The sequence below is a fragment of the Scheffersomyces stipitis genome, chromosome 3, assembly GCF_000209165.1.
Source record: "Scheffersomyces stipitis CBS 6054 chromosome 3, complete sequence".
Taxonomy (NCBI): Eukaryota; Fungi; Ascomycota; class Pichiomycetes; order Serinales; family Debaryomycetaceae; genus Scheffersomyces; species Scheffersomyces stipitis.
In genome coordinates, this window is record NC_009043.1 from 2,566 (window position 1) to 18,494 (window position 15,929).

Consider the following 15,929-nt stretch of genomic DNA (forward strand, 5'->3'; position numbering starts at 1 on the left):
AATCTACTTCCTCAAATTAATGAATGGATTTCCCGTCAACGGATCTTGAGATCATGAATTTTCTGTGCAGCAATATGCATCCTTAGGTAGACAACGTCTTATTGCATATGCCAAAATGTAAACATCGTTCCCCTCTAAAATAATGTCTATGTACTGCAGATTAAAATGGAAAATCTTAATCCAGTTCGCAGCCAAAAATTTTTTCGGATTTTCCGCAGTGACACTTTTCTTGACGGAAAATCAATCCATTTATTTGGAAGCGGGATAAGAAAGGTTACCCATATGAATGTTCCACTGCCTAGGAAAGGTCCTTTACATTGATACCTGAAATCTGGGGTTATCTTCTTATGATGGAACTATATAATGCGCAAGAAAATACTGCAAGAAGCCCAAATCTAATTCCAACTTCAAATTGATGCTACAGCAAGCCAATATGCCGTATACAACTATCTCTTCTAGACAGCTTTTGAAAAAGGAACTTGATCCCATTCTTCAGAATGGAACGAGTTTAGATAATAAAACTCATGCTCCGGGGATTATTTATGGTGTTACAAATGAGAAAGAAACCGTCTACTTGAATCATTCTGGATATCTCAACCTGGAAACAAAGGACTCTGTTAACAACGATTCCAAATTTGCCATGTTATCGGCTACAAAGCCAATTTCGACATTGGCTATTCTTCAATTAGTTGATCGTAATTTGGTTGACTTGGACACTCCAGTTGAGAAATACCTACCTAGGTTTGCTTCTGTTGCAATTTTTAAAGGTGGAAACGGTGATAAAGCTTTTTCAAAGCCAAAAAAGAAGGCAACTCTCCGACAATTATTGACACACACAGCAGGTTTCGCTTACAGTTTCACTAACAAGGATTATCTTGAAACCCTATTAAGTACTGGGCAACCAAATTTATTTGGCAGCGACACCTCCACATTTGATGCAACTTATCTTACTTTTGAGCCAGGAACTGATTGGAGCTATGGTATGGGTTTAGATTGGGCTGGATTGGTTTTAGAAGAAGTTACGGGTCTTTCCCTAGGGGAATTCATTAGGATCAACATACTAGAACCAGCCAAGATGAACAACACCACTTTCAAAGTGACCAAATCTGAAAAGAATCTTATGCTTATACACGTTCGAGATGACAATCGTATGAAAGTCTTTGATCTCCAATATCCTCGTGAATCCAAAATTGATATGGCAGGACATGGATTGTTTGGTACTGTTGACGACTACCTCAAGTTTATTAGAATTTGGTTAAACAAGGGTAAAACGGAAGAAGGTGTTCAGCTTATTAGTGAACAACTCTGGGAAATTGCAGTTCAGAACAATTTGCCTAAAGGCACTACAATTAAGAACTTGGATGCTTTTCAAGAGAACTTGTGTGGTCCAATTGTATTTCCTCCAGACTGCTCTTGGAGTTTAGGATTCTGTAGAAATGGTTCTGATTTCCACACTGGAAGAAAGAGTGGATCTCTTTGGTGGTGTGGTGTTTCAAATTGCTACCTTTGGATAGATTTGAAGAGCAAATTGGGAGGCTTCTATGCGACACAAGTATTCCCATATGGTGATCCATCTAGTGAAACAAATTATGTCTTAGAAAAAGCTGTTTATGACAATTTGAAATAATTTGGTCTTAATTTTTATTTGATTTATTTTTATTATGATTATTAATTCAATATCGTGTAGTATATATATAAGTTCTAAATTTTACTTACAATAGTCAATATTCATTTAAGAAATGTAGTGGGTTCTGCAAAGAATGCTCACTAATGTCAGTATCTGTTATTGACAAATCTCCATGAAAATCAGGAATAGGATCACCGAATAATTCTTCAATGTATGTCTCAATATTCATATCAACTGTTGCATTCTTCGTAGATTTCGCTTCATTGTTTTGAGTGGAAGTTATGGGGTTGTCAAATTCAAGGAATAGTTCGTTCGAATCATCTACAGTTTCGAACGTTTTTTCTATTGAACATTTCATTTTTGTTAATATATCAGAGAATTTCTCTGACACAGGACTCAAACGACCATAATATTTCGTTATGTAGGTCCCAACATTTAGCATTTCTCTTAAAAACAGGATTGAATAACTATCACTGTAATCAACATCAATTCTTCTATGGAGAATAGAGAGACCCAATATCAATGAAGCCATAAAGCAACAATGGACAGTTGTGTACAGCTCAACTCTGGGATATTTGTGGTTTTTCAAATAATGGAAAGTTAATTTAATAGTAAGCACAGATGCTTGTATGCTAGAAGTTAAGAAATTCTGCATTGCATTCATCTCCTTGATTCTCTTCCAAAATGAATCGTTACATCTCTTTGAATCTGTATTCTTGAAAGCAATATTAACTAGGAAAGTTTTTCCAAGTAACATTCTCCCGTACAAGTGGGATTGATGAACTAGCAATACAACATAATCATCGGACCATTTAGAACTATTCTGAAGCTCAAACAATTTGGCTTCCAGACCGACGCCGCTCTCGGTTTTTGCCTCATCATCTACTTTCAATATATTACTGGTTCTGAGGTCTTCGGGTAGTTGCAGAATTAGCAAGTTTAGTTCTGTAGTCAATTTCTCTGCCTCGGAAGTTTTCATCATCTCTTCATAATAAAGACTATGGACGATCTTTCCATTTACCTTGGCTGATTTTCCAACTTCAAATAAACCTTTCAAACGGTGCTTCTGCTCGATTTTGCAGTTAGGATCATTGAGATAGTCGCTCTCGAAATCATCCCAATCGTAATCATTTATAATGAGTGGTCTACCCAGTAGAATTGATGATATCCTATCGCAAACAAACAAGCTCAACCAAAGTTTCCTTCTATGGTTTATGTAGGAGTTGTCTTTGAATGATTCATTAATATTCTTCCGGTGTAAGCCTAATGCTTGGGCATTTCTTATTGCATTCCCTAATGTCAACCACGAGGAACTCCGCTTATAAGTAGATTGATAATAAAAGTAAATCAAGAAGTTTGCTTCTATCATCCAAAATTTTCCATCGTCGATAGACAATTTCATAAGACTATAGCCGCTTTGAAAGAATGATTCTGAATTAACAGAATATCTCTCCAATTCGTCAATAATATCGCTCTTGGCCCCTTCAGCAAATAAGAATCCTAATGCTAGAACTAAATGCAACAAACACATTTTCTCAGTAGTTGCTCCAATTGGATTATCATAGATGTAGTCAACTATGTTCGATCTGAGATAATCCATATCAAAAACGTACCAAGTTTGATTAATATTTACCTCAAAGTATTTAATCAAGATGTTACAGTATTCCCGCTTTGGTAATTGAAGAGGCGTCACATTCTTAACACTAGCCTGTTCATCAACGTAGCACATGTCCTTTACATCGAAAATAAATTCACAATTACCAATTGTACTAAGAAATATAAATCTGGACTCAAATAGTAGAGAAAGTGGACTACTTTCACCAATATACTGTGAATTATCCATTTTGAATGAAAATTTGATAATTGATCCATAGTCGGGAACTTTTTCGATCTGACTAATCTCATCATGTAAATTTCTAGATTTATAACTAGAGACGAAGTTGTTCAAGTCTTTACTGCAAACATCATCCTGGTTCCATGAGTGGGGAAGTTTTGATTGATCTGTGTTGTTGATTTTTTTTTGGAATGATGACAATAGGTGAGAAAATGCAGATTTTTGTGAGAATTCGAGAGATTTCGAATAGTTGGTACTTTTCACTTCGATCTCTTTGGAACTTTGAAAAGTGGGTGCTTGAATGCTAACATTACAAACTTTGGCCCTTTTCAATCCATTCCCAACTCTTCTATCTGCAAATGAGAATTTACATTCGATATTCCTCTTGCTGCATAACTCACAGGGAGATTTTCCTCCACATTTGAACTTTCTCTTCTTGCAGTAATCGCAAGCTGTGGTTACTTTCTTCCTCGACTTCAACGCCAGTGGTGACGTCATTATATTGGTCCATTTGGTTTCTGTCATGCTTAAACTCATTAGTGTTTGACAACTTCAAACGTTGTGATCTATAATGAAATGAACAGATAATCGAACATTTTTAAATCGGGCATCTTGATAGACTAGCGGAGTATGCATGTTTTGATTACGTCAGCCCACACTTTGTGGGGTAAACTGTAATTAGAGATGTTTCTGAGGGGCACTGGTGAAAGAAAAAAAGAAACTTAACAAATCATCCGCATTGCAATTACGGCGCTGATGGTTAGTAGACTACAAGAAGGTTTCATCATCCTTTGATAGGGTTCAAATAGTCCACATGAAAGTACAACGGTAGCTCCGCGAGAATGGGGAGTTACAGCATTTGTAACCTTTTGCAGTAGAAATAAGGATACGATTTGCTATTCGATTGATAGTAGATATCTTTTCGATCGGCTCGGTCTTGGAACTACCATGGCTTCTCTTTTGAAACAACGCGGACGGGTTACGGCTATCTTTGAGGCAAATATTCTTTTCGGCTATAACCAAATCATGATGGCATTAATAATGTAGGACAATTCTTTCCTTAACTGGCCAAATGTGGAGACCCTCTTCATTGCTCAACATATTCAACAAAAGCCTGTATGTAGCAGAATGCCTAATTGAGTTTTTCCATTGGGTTTTCATATCCGCTATCAGCTATGTTCCGAGACTTGATTGCTATATGCAGGCGGAACAGCTTTCTACACTTTGAAGTAAATGACGAATTCGGATTTTCCGTCAAGAGTAAGAACGGCTCTGAAGTTTCAAATTCCAACATAAGATCTCCACTTGTCGTGAATTGTGGAGAATCCTATCTGAAAAATAGAGAGAGCCCTATTCAATTTACAATGTACATCGTAGCGGAAAATCACTGGAACTTCGAAAATAGGCATCCATATACTTCAGCTTGATTTTTATATGCAAAACTATTGCAATCAATTGATCTTTTGCAACCTACTATTAGTTTCATAGCGGCATTATTGAATGCCACAAGCCAATTTGTGGGGCCAATAAAAGTTGAAATTGTATAAATAAACAAGATTATGCTGATTAAACTTAACATATATTTGAGAATTCACTACTTACAAGCATTTAACTTGAAGAATATCAAACTATAATTATAAACTATGATTCACTACGATCAAATTGTTGTTGGAGGGGGATTCGGCGGTATGACCACTTTGCACAAGCTTCGTGAAAAAGGGTTCAATGTTCACGGTTTTGAAAGAGGTTCTGATTTTGGCGGGGTTTGGCACCACAACAGATATCCTGGCGCAAGAGTCGACTCTGAAACACCAGTTTACCAACTTTGGTTGAAAGAAGTATTATCGGATTTTATTTTCACCCAAAGGTTCCCTGACTGGAAAGAGCTTCAGAAATACTTCAAGTATGCTGGCGAAAAATTGAAATTGTACGACTATTTCACCATGAATACTGAAGTGACTGCTAGTCATTGGAATGATAAAGAAAGTTTGTGGTATGTTTCTACTCAATCAAATCTCAATGGAGTTGAGCTGAAATTTACATGTAATCACTTAATTCTCTGTATTGGTTTTGCAGCTAAGAAGACTTATCCTGATCTTGAAGGAAGAGGTACCTTTCAGGGAACTTCTTTCCACACTGCTGATTGGCCATGGGATGGGATTGATGTTAAAGGAAAAAAGGTTGCTGTTATTGGTACTGGAGCTTCAGGGGTACAAGTTATTCAATCCATCTCTAAAGAGGTTGGAGAATTAGTTGTTTTCCAGAGAACTCCAAACTTGGTTTTACCAATGCAATCTCAAGAAGCTGATATATCTAGACAAAAGGAAAGAAAGGAGGCATATCATCAAATATTCAATGATCTGATCCCATCCTCTTTTTCAGGATTTGAATTTGAACCGGACACAAGATCGGGGAAGGATTGTACTCCAGAAGAGATCAAGGAGAAGTTTGATGACTGCTGGAAGAACGGTGGCTTTAGATTTTGGTTAGGAAACTTTCAAGATATTATGGTTGATAAGTCTACTAATAGAGCAGCTTGGGACTACTGGAAGGAGAAATCTTCAGTTAGGGTTAAAGACCCTAGAAAAAGGAAGATTTTGGTCCCTGATGAACCACCACACTACATTTTCACTAAGCGTCCTTGCCTCGAAACCACCTATTTTGAAAGTTATAATAGGGAAAATGTTGACATTGTGGATATCAACACAAATCCAATTACTGAAGTAACTGAAAATGGTCTCATAACTAAGGATGGATCATGTTATGAATTTGACATTATTATATATGCAACGGGGTTTGACGCCATCACTGGGGGGTTCTATCAGATGGACTTGAAGGGAAAAAATGGTATCACCATTTCGGAAGCTTGGGAAAATGGAACATATACCTACTTAGGAATGAGTATCAGTCAGTTTCCCAACCTATACTTCCTCTATGGTCCTCAGGGGCCAACTGCATTCTGTAATGGACCCACTTGTGCCTTGATACAAGGAGTCTGGATATCAGAGTTGATTGATTTCACCACTAAACATGGTTTCAAATACAACACCCCAACCATCGAAGCTCAGAATAGCTGGAGGAAGTATATCCAAGATAATGCTAACCAAACTCTTTTGCCATACACAAGAAGCTGGTATATGGGAGCAAACAGGGATGGCAACAAACCAAGAGAATGCTTATTGTATGTCCGTGGAGTTGGAAACTACTTCAAGGATATTAATAAAGAATCCAATATGGGTTATCCAAACTTCGTTTTTGTAAGGTGAGACCTTTTTTCTTTTTTTTTTAGAATCTATGTGAATTGAAATAAGTACTTGTTTTGAATCATTTTCTTCTGCATATTATTTGCGCTGCTATTGTGAAATTGCAAAATTGCACAGTAGCAGTATAAACTATATAACAACTCTGAAGGAAAATTGTTTATACGAATTATATCTTACTGTCACAGTTTTAGAGTAGTTTTAAACCATCATAATCAGAATACTTATGTTTTTAAGATGGATGATTAAATAACTCAATCTAGAATTTAATTTCTTGTTACCACCATTCGTTGAATATCTAATGTAATCCTCACTTTCCCCGGCCAATAGGACAATAAAATTCAACATAGAGTGACAATAACACATTTACGCTAATCCTGTATCGTGTTATCAGTATTAGCTTACCTATGTTTCCATTTTTCTGCAATCTAAACTTTTCCTCACTTCAATCAGTCTTCTAATTACTTGTGAATAAGTACTGCTTGTCTTTATGAAAAGAGTGCGAAAAAAATTATAAAAATATAATTGTTGCAAAAAATTCCACTCGCTTTAAAAGTAGTACCATTCGATTACGCTCATTCAATTAACCAAGTATTCATATTCTTTGAGTCTTACAAAATTTTAAAGTTCTAGTTATAGCCATTCAAAGTATGGTAACATGGTCCTTGGTCACAAGACACAACACGTGAACATAATCCGTAATGGGAAGTAGTAGTAACATACAGGTCTTTAATTTATATATACTGCTGGAACCAAATTTTCGTATAAATGAAGAGTTAAATTAAATTATATATTGGAAATAGTTGGTATTAATAGGGGCTATATATACCTTTGGTAGACCCCTGTTTTGGTATGGAATTTAGAACATTGCGCCAAACTCTGTTTAATATGAGTAGATCCAAAGAAGAGATGTTCCTGCATAATTTCCATTAATCCAACAGAGGATTTAAGAGTCAACATTACAATCTGCAACTAATTTATGAATTAATCCCGATTCCCTAAACTCCCTGTATAAATGACACAAAATACCACTTTTTCTTTGGAATAACAATATTATTAATAGTTAATATCTTTTTGAATTCAATCAGCATTGACTTCTAACACCAACTTAGTTCCAGAACCTTCCAGTATTCAAATCTAGCTCTCTTAGCCATTGTCGAATAGTTAAATCCCCACCCAAAGTCCAGAACAGCTGCTTGACATAAAATGGCCAGAGCAAATATCAAGGTTGTGGGTACTATGGCAGAAGCCACGGTAGGTCATCAGTCCCAAGCTTCAACCGTTTAGTTTGCATATTCTATTAGCAACCCAATTGGATTGCTTGTTGCCAGTGCATTGAGCAGTAGAAAGGAAGAGATGTTGTTGCTCAACAATTATTCCTTTGAGTTTAGCCAAGAATTATTGAACAATTGTGTTAACTAAATATCAACAAGACACAAGCGTTTAACGGAAGAAACTTGCTATGATGCTGGTAAGTAGCGATGCCATGTTTGTGTCAAAAAAAAAAGAAGAAGACTTGCTTGAAGTATTTGAAGTTCGTTTGTAGGTCCAGTTGATTGATTACCTACCAGACCAAAAAGCTCACATGTAGACCAATGCATAGACTCTTGGTAAAACTGCATCTACTTGTGAACTACATATTGTCAATCTATTGTTTCGGTAATGCGCCATTGCTTTTTCGGGCCCGCTACTTTGCAGAATTTAAACATAATCTCTTATGCTATATTTCGCACTCATAGAAAAGCAGTAGTTAAGCCCCATGAAATGGTACCTAGGTATATTGGCCCGTTTCAAAGCGATGACCGAATTTGTAAACCTAGGTGCAAAAGCTTCACGCGAACAACAGCCATAATGTCTTTGAATGTAATGGTGAGCTAGCACCAGACACATCAAAACACACAGAGGTGTTTCCAAAAATGAAAACTTCACAAACGAGATTGTATGAATGATTTCACAAAAGCTGCTTGCGTAAGCTGTACTTAGGAGCACCATTATAGCCTGACTATGCAAGGCACGTAATTTATACCTTTCATGAAATTTACCATGCGTACTGTGTGGAATAGAAGCGAAAATTAGAATTATCATATGAATTCAATGAATATTAACTTGCTAGAGCCATGCATGAAATGAACCAATTTCCATATTGAGAACTCCCACTGTCATGTGACTAATACAAAGAAATTCACAGTAGTTTGAGTTACTTACTTTCAATCTTGGAATATTAATTAGTTTTCTATGCTGCTATATTATGGAAAGGTCAGTCTTCCCTATCTTTAAAAACATGAAGTAAAATATCCCGAGTCTGCTCGAAGTAGAAGTTCTTTCAGTATCTACCCTGGACTCTTGGTAGGCCATACTAGTAAAGAATATTATCATTACTTGACGCAGTTATTTTTCTAGGAATATCAGGAGTTATCAATGTTGCCTTTTTCATTGAATTAATTACCTAGCTGGGATATTCTGTATTAGCAACTAGTAAGTCACGTAATTACCTAGTTTGTCTGTAATGTCATGCTATTAACTCAATTTGGAAGTAGGCGTACACTGGAGCCTCACTCAGAATTGAAACCTACATATCGAAAACTAAGACTTTTAGTTTAGACCAGAAGGCGCGGGCTCTGTACGTCTACATTCAAGGCTGAAAACGGCCATTTCTCAACCATCTATTTCGACTAATTTGGAGATTTGAAAATATGATATGTGATCAACATCTATATGACGGACAGTTCTTGTGAGTGAGGCTCTCTAGTGCAGTTCGGTCTGAGTAGCCTTCATTTAGTAGTACCCATTGAGAAATTGAATCGGTTAAACCTGAGGGAGACAAAAATGGTGTCACATTACCTTTTAGTGGTATGACCGAGTTGCTTCCTCAAGAATATTTGTTGTTTCACAAATTTCGCTTAATTGTACATGATATACAAGAACATACGTCCTTTGTCACCGCTCGCTAACTATATGTGTCTTTTATAAGAGTGCATATTGATGAATTTTGATTACTGTATATAAATGTCATTTCCTCTTTTGGAGCTATAACAGATTTCTGTTTCATAAATAAGGGACTTGTTGATTGTTTCTTTTTCCTTATAGCGCTCCTGTGGAGAAGCAGATCTGAGGACCCTGTCTATGCCAAGCAGTCAGTATCTGGAAATCTCCCCTATTTCATTGTCTTGTTGTAAATCAATGCTTGAATGGCCGTCTAGTCTTACTTACAAAATGGTCCCTTTATTGACTGTTTCAATTCGCTACCACAAAGTTGAGAGATAGTGAACGCTCTTGAATCTTATAACTTCAGCGAATGGCTTAGAACCTTGACTAATGTTCGCTAGTTGATAGCAGCATGTATGCTATTTTAGTAGCGCCTCGGTTGGGCCGATGTAAAATTTTATGCGTTCTCTGCTTTTCTCTACATTTCGGATAGTTACCTATCATATGGAGCATTTCAGTCCAAATCAGAATCATACATCCAAACATCCAATTATACATAGACTGGAAGCAATAGGAAAGACACGAGTGACGAGAAAACTCGAAAAGGTAGAGTAATATGATTCAATAATTTGCCCTCCAAACGATCACCATAGCTCGATCATTTTTTTTGCCATAATAAAATTACGAGGAGCGAGAATGCAGCCACATGCATAGAACGTATTTCGCGACAGAAAAAATGTCAATCTTGTGCCAACGACATATTTCTTCATGTGGATAATAGCCAACGCAAATAATAAACAATTAATGAACTACTTCTTCTTCCAGGACTATACCATAATACAAACACTTACATGGACACGCCTTGCCAGTTGCATCCAGGCGTGTTTGTGAAGGCTGATTAGATGAAATGGACACTTTAGCCATAGGGCAACCGTTTTGACTGAAGTTAAGTCTGTGGCTAGTCAAGAATACGATCAAGGTTTTGATCGTTGGCAACGCCGAGAGGGACCAGTGGCAAAGAGTTGTTGTAGACTGATGTCAGTTGCTCCTGCCACATAGTTCAAATTGATAAGGAGTTGAAATTGTGAAACTAATTGATCTACATCTTCATCTTCAACTCAGGACAAGAAATGAATGCATTTGAGGAAATGACTTGATTCCGAATGTTACCCGAGGCTAGCCTTGTGAAATTTCAGAAACAGGATCTTCAATGCTTGGAGATAATCACAAGAAATTGTGTGAAGATTGCCACTTTAATCTGGCTTGTGCTTTTGTGAAGAATCTACAAGCAGAGAAAATATATTGTGGAATTGATCTACGGGGACTAACAAAAGGGTGCACTTGTACATCACCAACTTTCTACTGTAGCTGCAGTTTTAGCTGCAGCTGCAACTAATGCTGCCTCTAGCCTCCCATAATTGTGTCTGATTGTTTGGTAAAAAATATCCCAATATTATCACTGTAAACTGTTTGCACCCGTTTCAGTTCACTTGGTTCAAGAATCAGTCTAGCTGCAAATATATATATATCAGTCAATTTCTAGTGCCAAATTAACTTTCCAAGAGCTTGAGTCAGTCGCCATCTAATACAGAAACCAGTCAAGATGCTTCTTAGTAAATACACTCTTGCGGCGTTCAGCTTTATATCCGCAGTGACGGCTGTCACCATCACACAAGACACTATCGATCGTGGCGCTATCTCCCTTGGGCTTGGTGATACCATCATTGAAGATGGGGTATATTGGTCTATCATTGATAACGTCATTACAGCTTTTGCAGGTAATGTTGATGTGGGTACAGGGTCTGGGTTGTACATCACAGGCCTCAATCCCTTGCTTGCCTTACAGGTGACTCTTTTGCTGGGGTCCCTTACTAATGACGGTATCATTTCCTTCAATGCTGTTCAATCTTTGCTTGCTCCAACATACAATCTTGTGGGAATCTCATTTACCAACAATGGTGAAATGTATTTAGGTGCCGATGGTTCTGTTGGTATCCCCAGCATCCTGATTACCACCCCAGTTTGGAACAATAACGGTTTGTTGGTTTTTTACCAAAATACTAGAACCACGGGTCCTGTCAATTTGGGTACAATTGGTCTTACTATTAACAATAACGGACAAATTTGCTTTTACAACGAATTGTATACCCAGACAACAAACATTGCTGGTACTGGATGTATGACTTTAAATGACGATTCAAGTATTTTTTTCTCTAATACCCTTTTGAATATCGATAGCAACCAGGTCTTTTACTTGGCAGATTCTGCCTCCTCGATCAGAGCAACTGCCATAAGTGCCCCCAAGACCTACAATGTTGCTGGGTTCGGTAATGGCAACAAGATTGGTTTAGATATTCCACTTGTTAACATTCCCCCTTTACTCAATGCTTACTCATACGATACCACCACTGGTATTTTGACACTTCGTGGTGCTGGATTGTTATCAATGAATTTCAACATTGGTTTAGGCTATAACCCATCTCTTTTCTCCATTGTAACCGATGACAACGTTGGTTTGCTTTCGGTTCCGTTCGGTGCGCTTACCTATTCTGGTCCTCCTCCAAACGTAGTGCCGTCGGTATGTCAACCATGTAAGCTACTTCCACCCGCACCAGGCACTAGTGCTACTGAGTTCACTACAACTGCAACTTCCACCAATTCTGCTGGGTTTACTTGTACTGAGGTTGATGATATCATCATTTCCACTGACACCAGTTACTCCTGGTTTACCAGTACTTCCACCATTACTGCAGGATGTGCTTCCAACCCTACTACCACTGTTACTTCTACTTGGACTGGTACTGATACTACCACCCTCACAGTTACTGATACTATCGGCGGTACTGACACCGTCATCGTCGAAGTTCCATCCAACGATCAAACCACCATCACTTCTACTTGGACTGGTACCGAGACAACTACTGTGACTTTAACAGATACCCAAGGTGGTACCGACACCGTCATCGTCGAAGTTCCATCTAACGATCAAACCACCATCACTTCTACTTGGACTGGTACCGAGACAACTACTGTGACTTTAACAGATACCCAAGGTGGTACCGACACCGTCATCGTCGAAGTTCCATCCAACGATCAAACCACCATCACTTCTACTTGGACTGGTACCGAGACAACTACTGTGACTTTAACAGATACCCAAGGCGGTACTGACACCGTCATCGTCGAAGTTCCATCCAACGATGAAACCACCATCACTTCTACTTGGACCGGTACTGAGACAACTACTGTGACTTTAACAGATACCCAAGGTGGTACTGACACCGTCATCGTCGAAGTTCCCTCTACAGCCAACAGTCAAACCACCATCACTTCTACTTGGACCGGTACTGAGACAACTACTGTGACTTTAACAGACACTGTTGGTGGTACTGACACCGTCATTGTCGAAGTTCCCTCTACAGCCAACAGTCAAACCACCATCACTTCTACTTGGACCGGTACCGAGACAACTACTGTGACTTTAACAGACACCCAAGGCGGTACTGACACCGTCATCGTCGAAGTTCCCTCTACAGCCAACAGTCAAACCACCATCACTTCTACTTGGACCGGTACTGAGACAACTACTGTGACTTTAACAGACACTGTTGGTGGTACTGACACCGTCATCGTCGAAGTTCCCTCTACAGCCAACAGTCAAACCACCATCACTTCTACTTGGACTGGTACCGAGACAACTACTGTGACTTTAACAGACACTGTTGGTGGTACTGACACCGTCATCGTCGAAGTTCCTTCTACAGCCAACAGCCAAACCACCATCACTTCTACTTGGACTGGTACCGAGACAACTACTGTGACTTTAACAGACACCCAAGGCGGTACTGACACCGTCATCGTCGAAGTTCCCTCTACAGCCAACAGTCAAACCACCATCACTTCTACTTGGACCGGTACTGAGACAACTACTGTGACTTTAACAGACACTGTTGGTGGTACTGACACCGTCATCGTCGAAGTTCCCTCTACAGCCAACAGTCAAACCACCATCACTTCTACTTGGACCGGTACTGAGACAACTACTGTGACTTTAACAGACACTGTTGGTGGTACTGACACCGTCATTGTCGAAGTTCCCTCTACAGCCAACAGTCAAACCACCATCACTTCTACTTGGACCGGTACCGAGACAACTACTGTGACTTTAACAGACACCCAAGGCGGTACTGACACCGTCATCGTCGAAGTTCCCTCTACAGCCAACAGTCAAACCACCATCACTTCTACTTGGACCGGTACTGAGACAACTACTGTGACTTTAACAGACACTGTTGGTGGTACTGACACCGTCATCGTCGAAGTTCCCTCTACAGCCAACAGTCAAACCACCATCACTTCTACTTGGACCGGTACCGAGACAACTACTGTGACTTTAACAGACACTGTTGGTGGTACTGACACCGTCATCGTCGAAGTTCCTTCTACAGCCAACAGCCAAACCACCATCACTTCTACTTGGACTGGTACCGAGACAACTACTGTGACTTTAACAGACACTGTTGGTGGTACTGACACCGTCATCGTTGAAGTTCCAACCAGCTACCCATCTTCTGAAAGTTCATCTTCTGAAAGTTCATCTTCTGAAAGTTCCTCTTCGAGTGAGACTTCATCGACTGAAAGTTCGTCTTCTGAAAGTTCCTCTTCGAGTGAGACTTCATCGACTGAAAGTTCGTCTTCTGAAAGTTCCTCATCGAGTGAGACTTCATCGACTGAAAGTTCGTCTTCTGAAACTTCATCTTCCGAAGTCCCATCATCTGAAACATCTGAAACATCTTCTGAAAACCAATTCACCGAATACACCACCACTTTCACCACCACCAACTCTGATGGATCTGTTTCTACTGACACAGGTGATGTTATTGTATCTACTGACTCGGATGGATCGTGGTACACTACAACTTCTATCATCAGTGAATCATCTACTGGTCCTGAATTCACCGAATACACCACCACTTTCACCACCACCAATTCTGATGGATCTGTTTCTACTGACACAGGTGATGTTATTGTATCTACTGACTCGGATGGATCGTGGTACACTACAACTTCTATCATCAGTGAATCATCTACTGGTCCTGAATTCACTGAGTACACCACCACTTTCACCACCACCAACTCTGATGGATCTGTTTCTACTGACACAGGTGATGTTATTGTATCTACTGACTCGGATGGATCGTGGTACACCACTACGTCTATCATCAGCGAGTCTAGTAGTGGTCCTGAGTTCACTGAGTACACCACCACTTTCACCACCACCAACTCTGATGGATCTGTTTCTACTGACACAGGAGATGTGATTGTTTCAACTGACTCGGATGGATCGTGGTACACTACAACTTCTATCATCAGTGAATCATCTACTGGTCCTGAATTCACTGAGTACACCACCACTTTCACCACCACCAACTCTGATGGATCTGTTTCTACTGACACAGGTGATGTTATTGTATCTACTGACTCGGATGGATCGTGGTACACCACTACGTCTATCATCAGCGAGTCTAGTAGTGGTCCTGAGTTCACTGAGTACACCACCACTTTCACCACCACCAACTCTGATGGATCTGTTTCTACTGACACAGGAGATGTGATTGTTTCAACTGACTCGGATGGATCGTGGTACACTACAACTTCTATCATCAGTGAATCATCTACTGGTCCTGAATTCACCGAGTACACCACCACTTTCACCACCACCAATTCTGATGGATCTGTTTCTACTGACACAGGTGATGTTATTGTATCTACTGACTCGGATGGATCGTGGTACACTACAACTTCTATCATCAGTGAATCATCTACTGGTCCTGAATTCACCGAGTACACCACCACTTTCACCACCACCAACTCTGATGGATCTGTTTCTACTGACACAGGAGATGTGATTGTTTCAACTGACTCGGATGGATCGTGGTACACCACTACGTCTATCATCAGCGAGTCTAGTAGTGGTCCTGAGTTCACTGAGTACACCACCACTTTCACCACCACCAACTCTGATGGATCTGTTTCTACTGACACAGGTGATGTTATTGTATCTACTGACTCGGATGGATCGTGGTACACCACTACTTCTATCATCAGTGAATCATCTACTGGTCCTGAATTCACTGAGTACACCACCACTTTCACCACCACCAACTCTGATGGATCTGTTTCTACTGACACAGGTGATGTTATTGTATCTACTGACTCGGATGGATCGTGGTACACCACTACGTCTATCATCAGCGAGTCTAGTAGTGGTCCTGAATTCACT

At 39.4% G+C, this 15,929-nt stretch overlaps 4 protein-coding genes across 4 annotated transcripts; 3 read left to right on the forward strand and 1 right to left on the reverse strand. All coding sequences in view use genetic code 12, as the record gives it.

Moving 5' to 3' along the window:
* Nucleotides 1-433: 433 nt before the first annotated feature.
* PICST_44235 (predicted protein) lies at nt 434-1,627 on the forward strand (the record flags this gene model as incomplete). The annotated part of the gene is made up of 1 exon (XM_001383237.1): nt 434-1,627. One exon carries the CDS (start codon nt 434-436, stop codon nt 1,625-1,627), a length of 1,194 nt encoding a protein of 397 aa, XP_001383274.2.
* A 313-nt stretch (nt 1,628-1,940) lies between these two features.
* PICST_56902 (predicted protein) lies at nt 1,941-3,470 on the reverse strand (the record flags this gene model as incomplete). Its single annotated transcript, XM_001383606.1, has 2 exons — nt 1,941-2,450; nt 2,514-3,470. Coding segments are annotated over 2 exons (1,467 nt in total), but the record flags the coding sequence as incomplete, so codon positions are not given.
* Nucleotides 3,471-5,104: 1,634 nt separating this feature from the next.
* FMO5 (Cyclopentanone 1,2-monooxygenase (CPMO)) lies at nt 5,105-6,727 on the forward strand (the record flags this gene model as incomplete). The annotated part of the gene is made up of 1 exon (XM_001383238.1): nt 5,105-6,727. One exon carries the CDS (start codon nt 5,105-5,107, stop codon nt 6,725-6,727), a length of 1,623 nt encoding a protein of 540 aa, XP_001383275.2.
* Nucleotides 6,728-11,249: 4,522 nt separating this feature from the next.
* On the forward strand, nt 11,250-14,408 carry PICST_43205 (hypothetical protein; the record flags this gene model as incomplete). Its single annotated transcript, XM_001383239.1, has 2 exons — nt 11,250-12,313; nt 14,240-14,408. Coding segments are annotated over 2 exons (1,233 nt in total), but the record flags the coding sequence as incomplete, so codon positions are not given.
* Nucleotides 14,409-15,929: the final 1,521 nt, after the last annotated feature.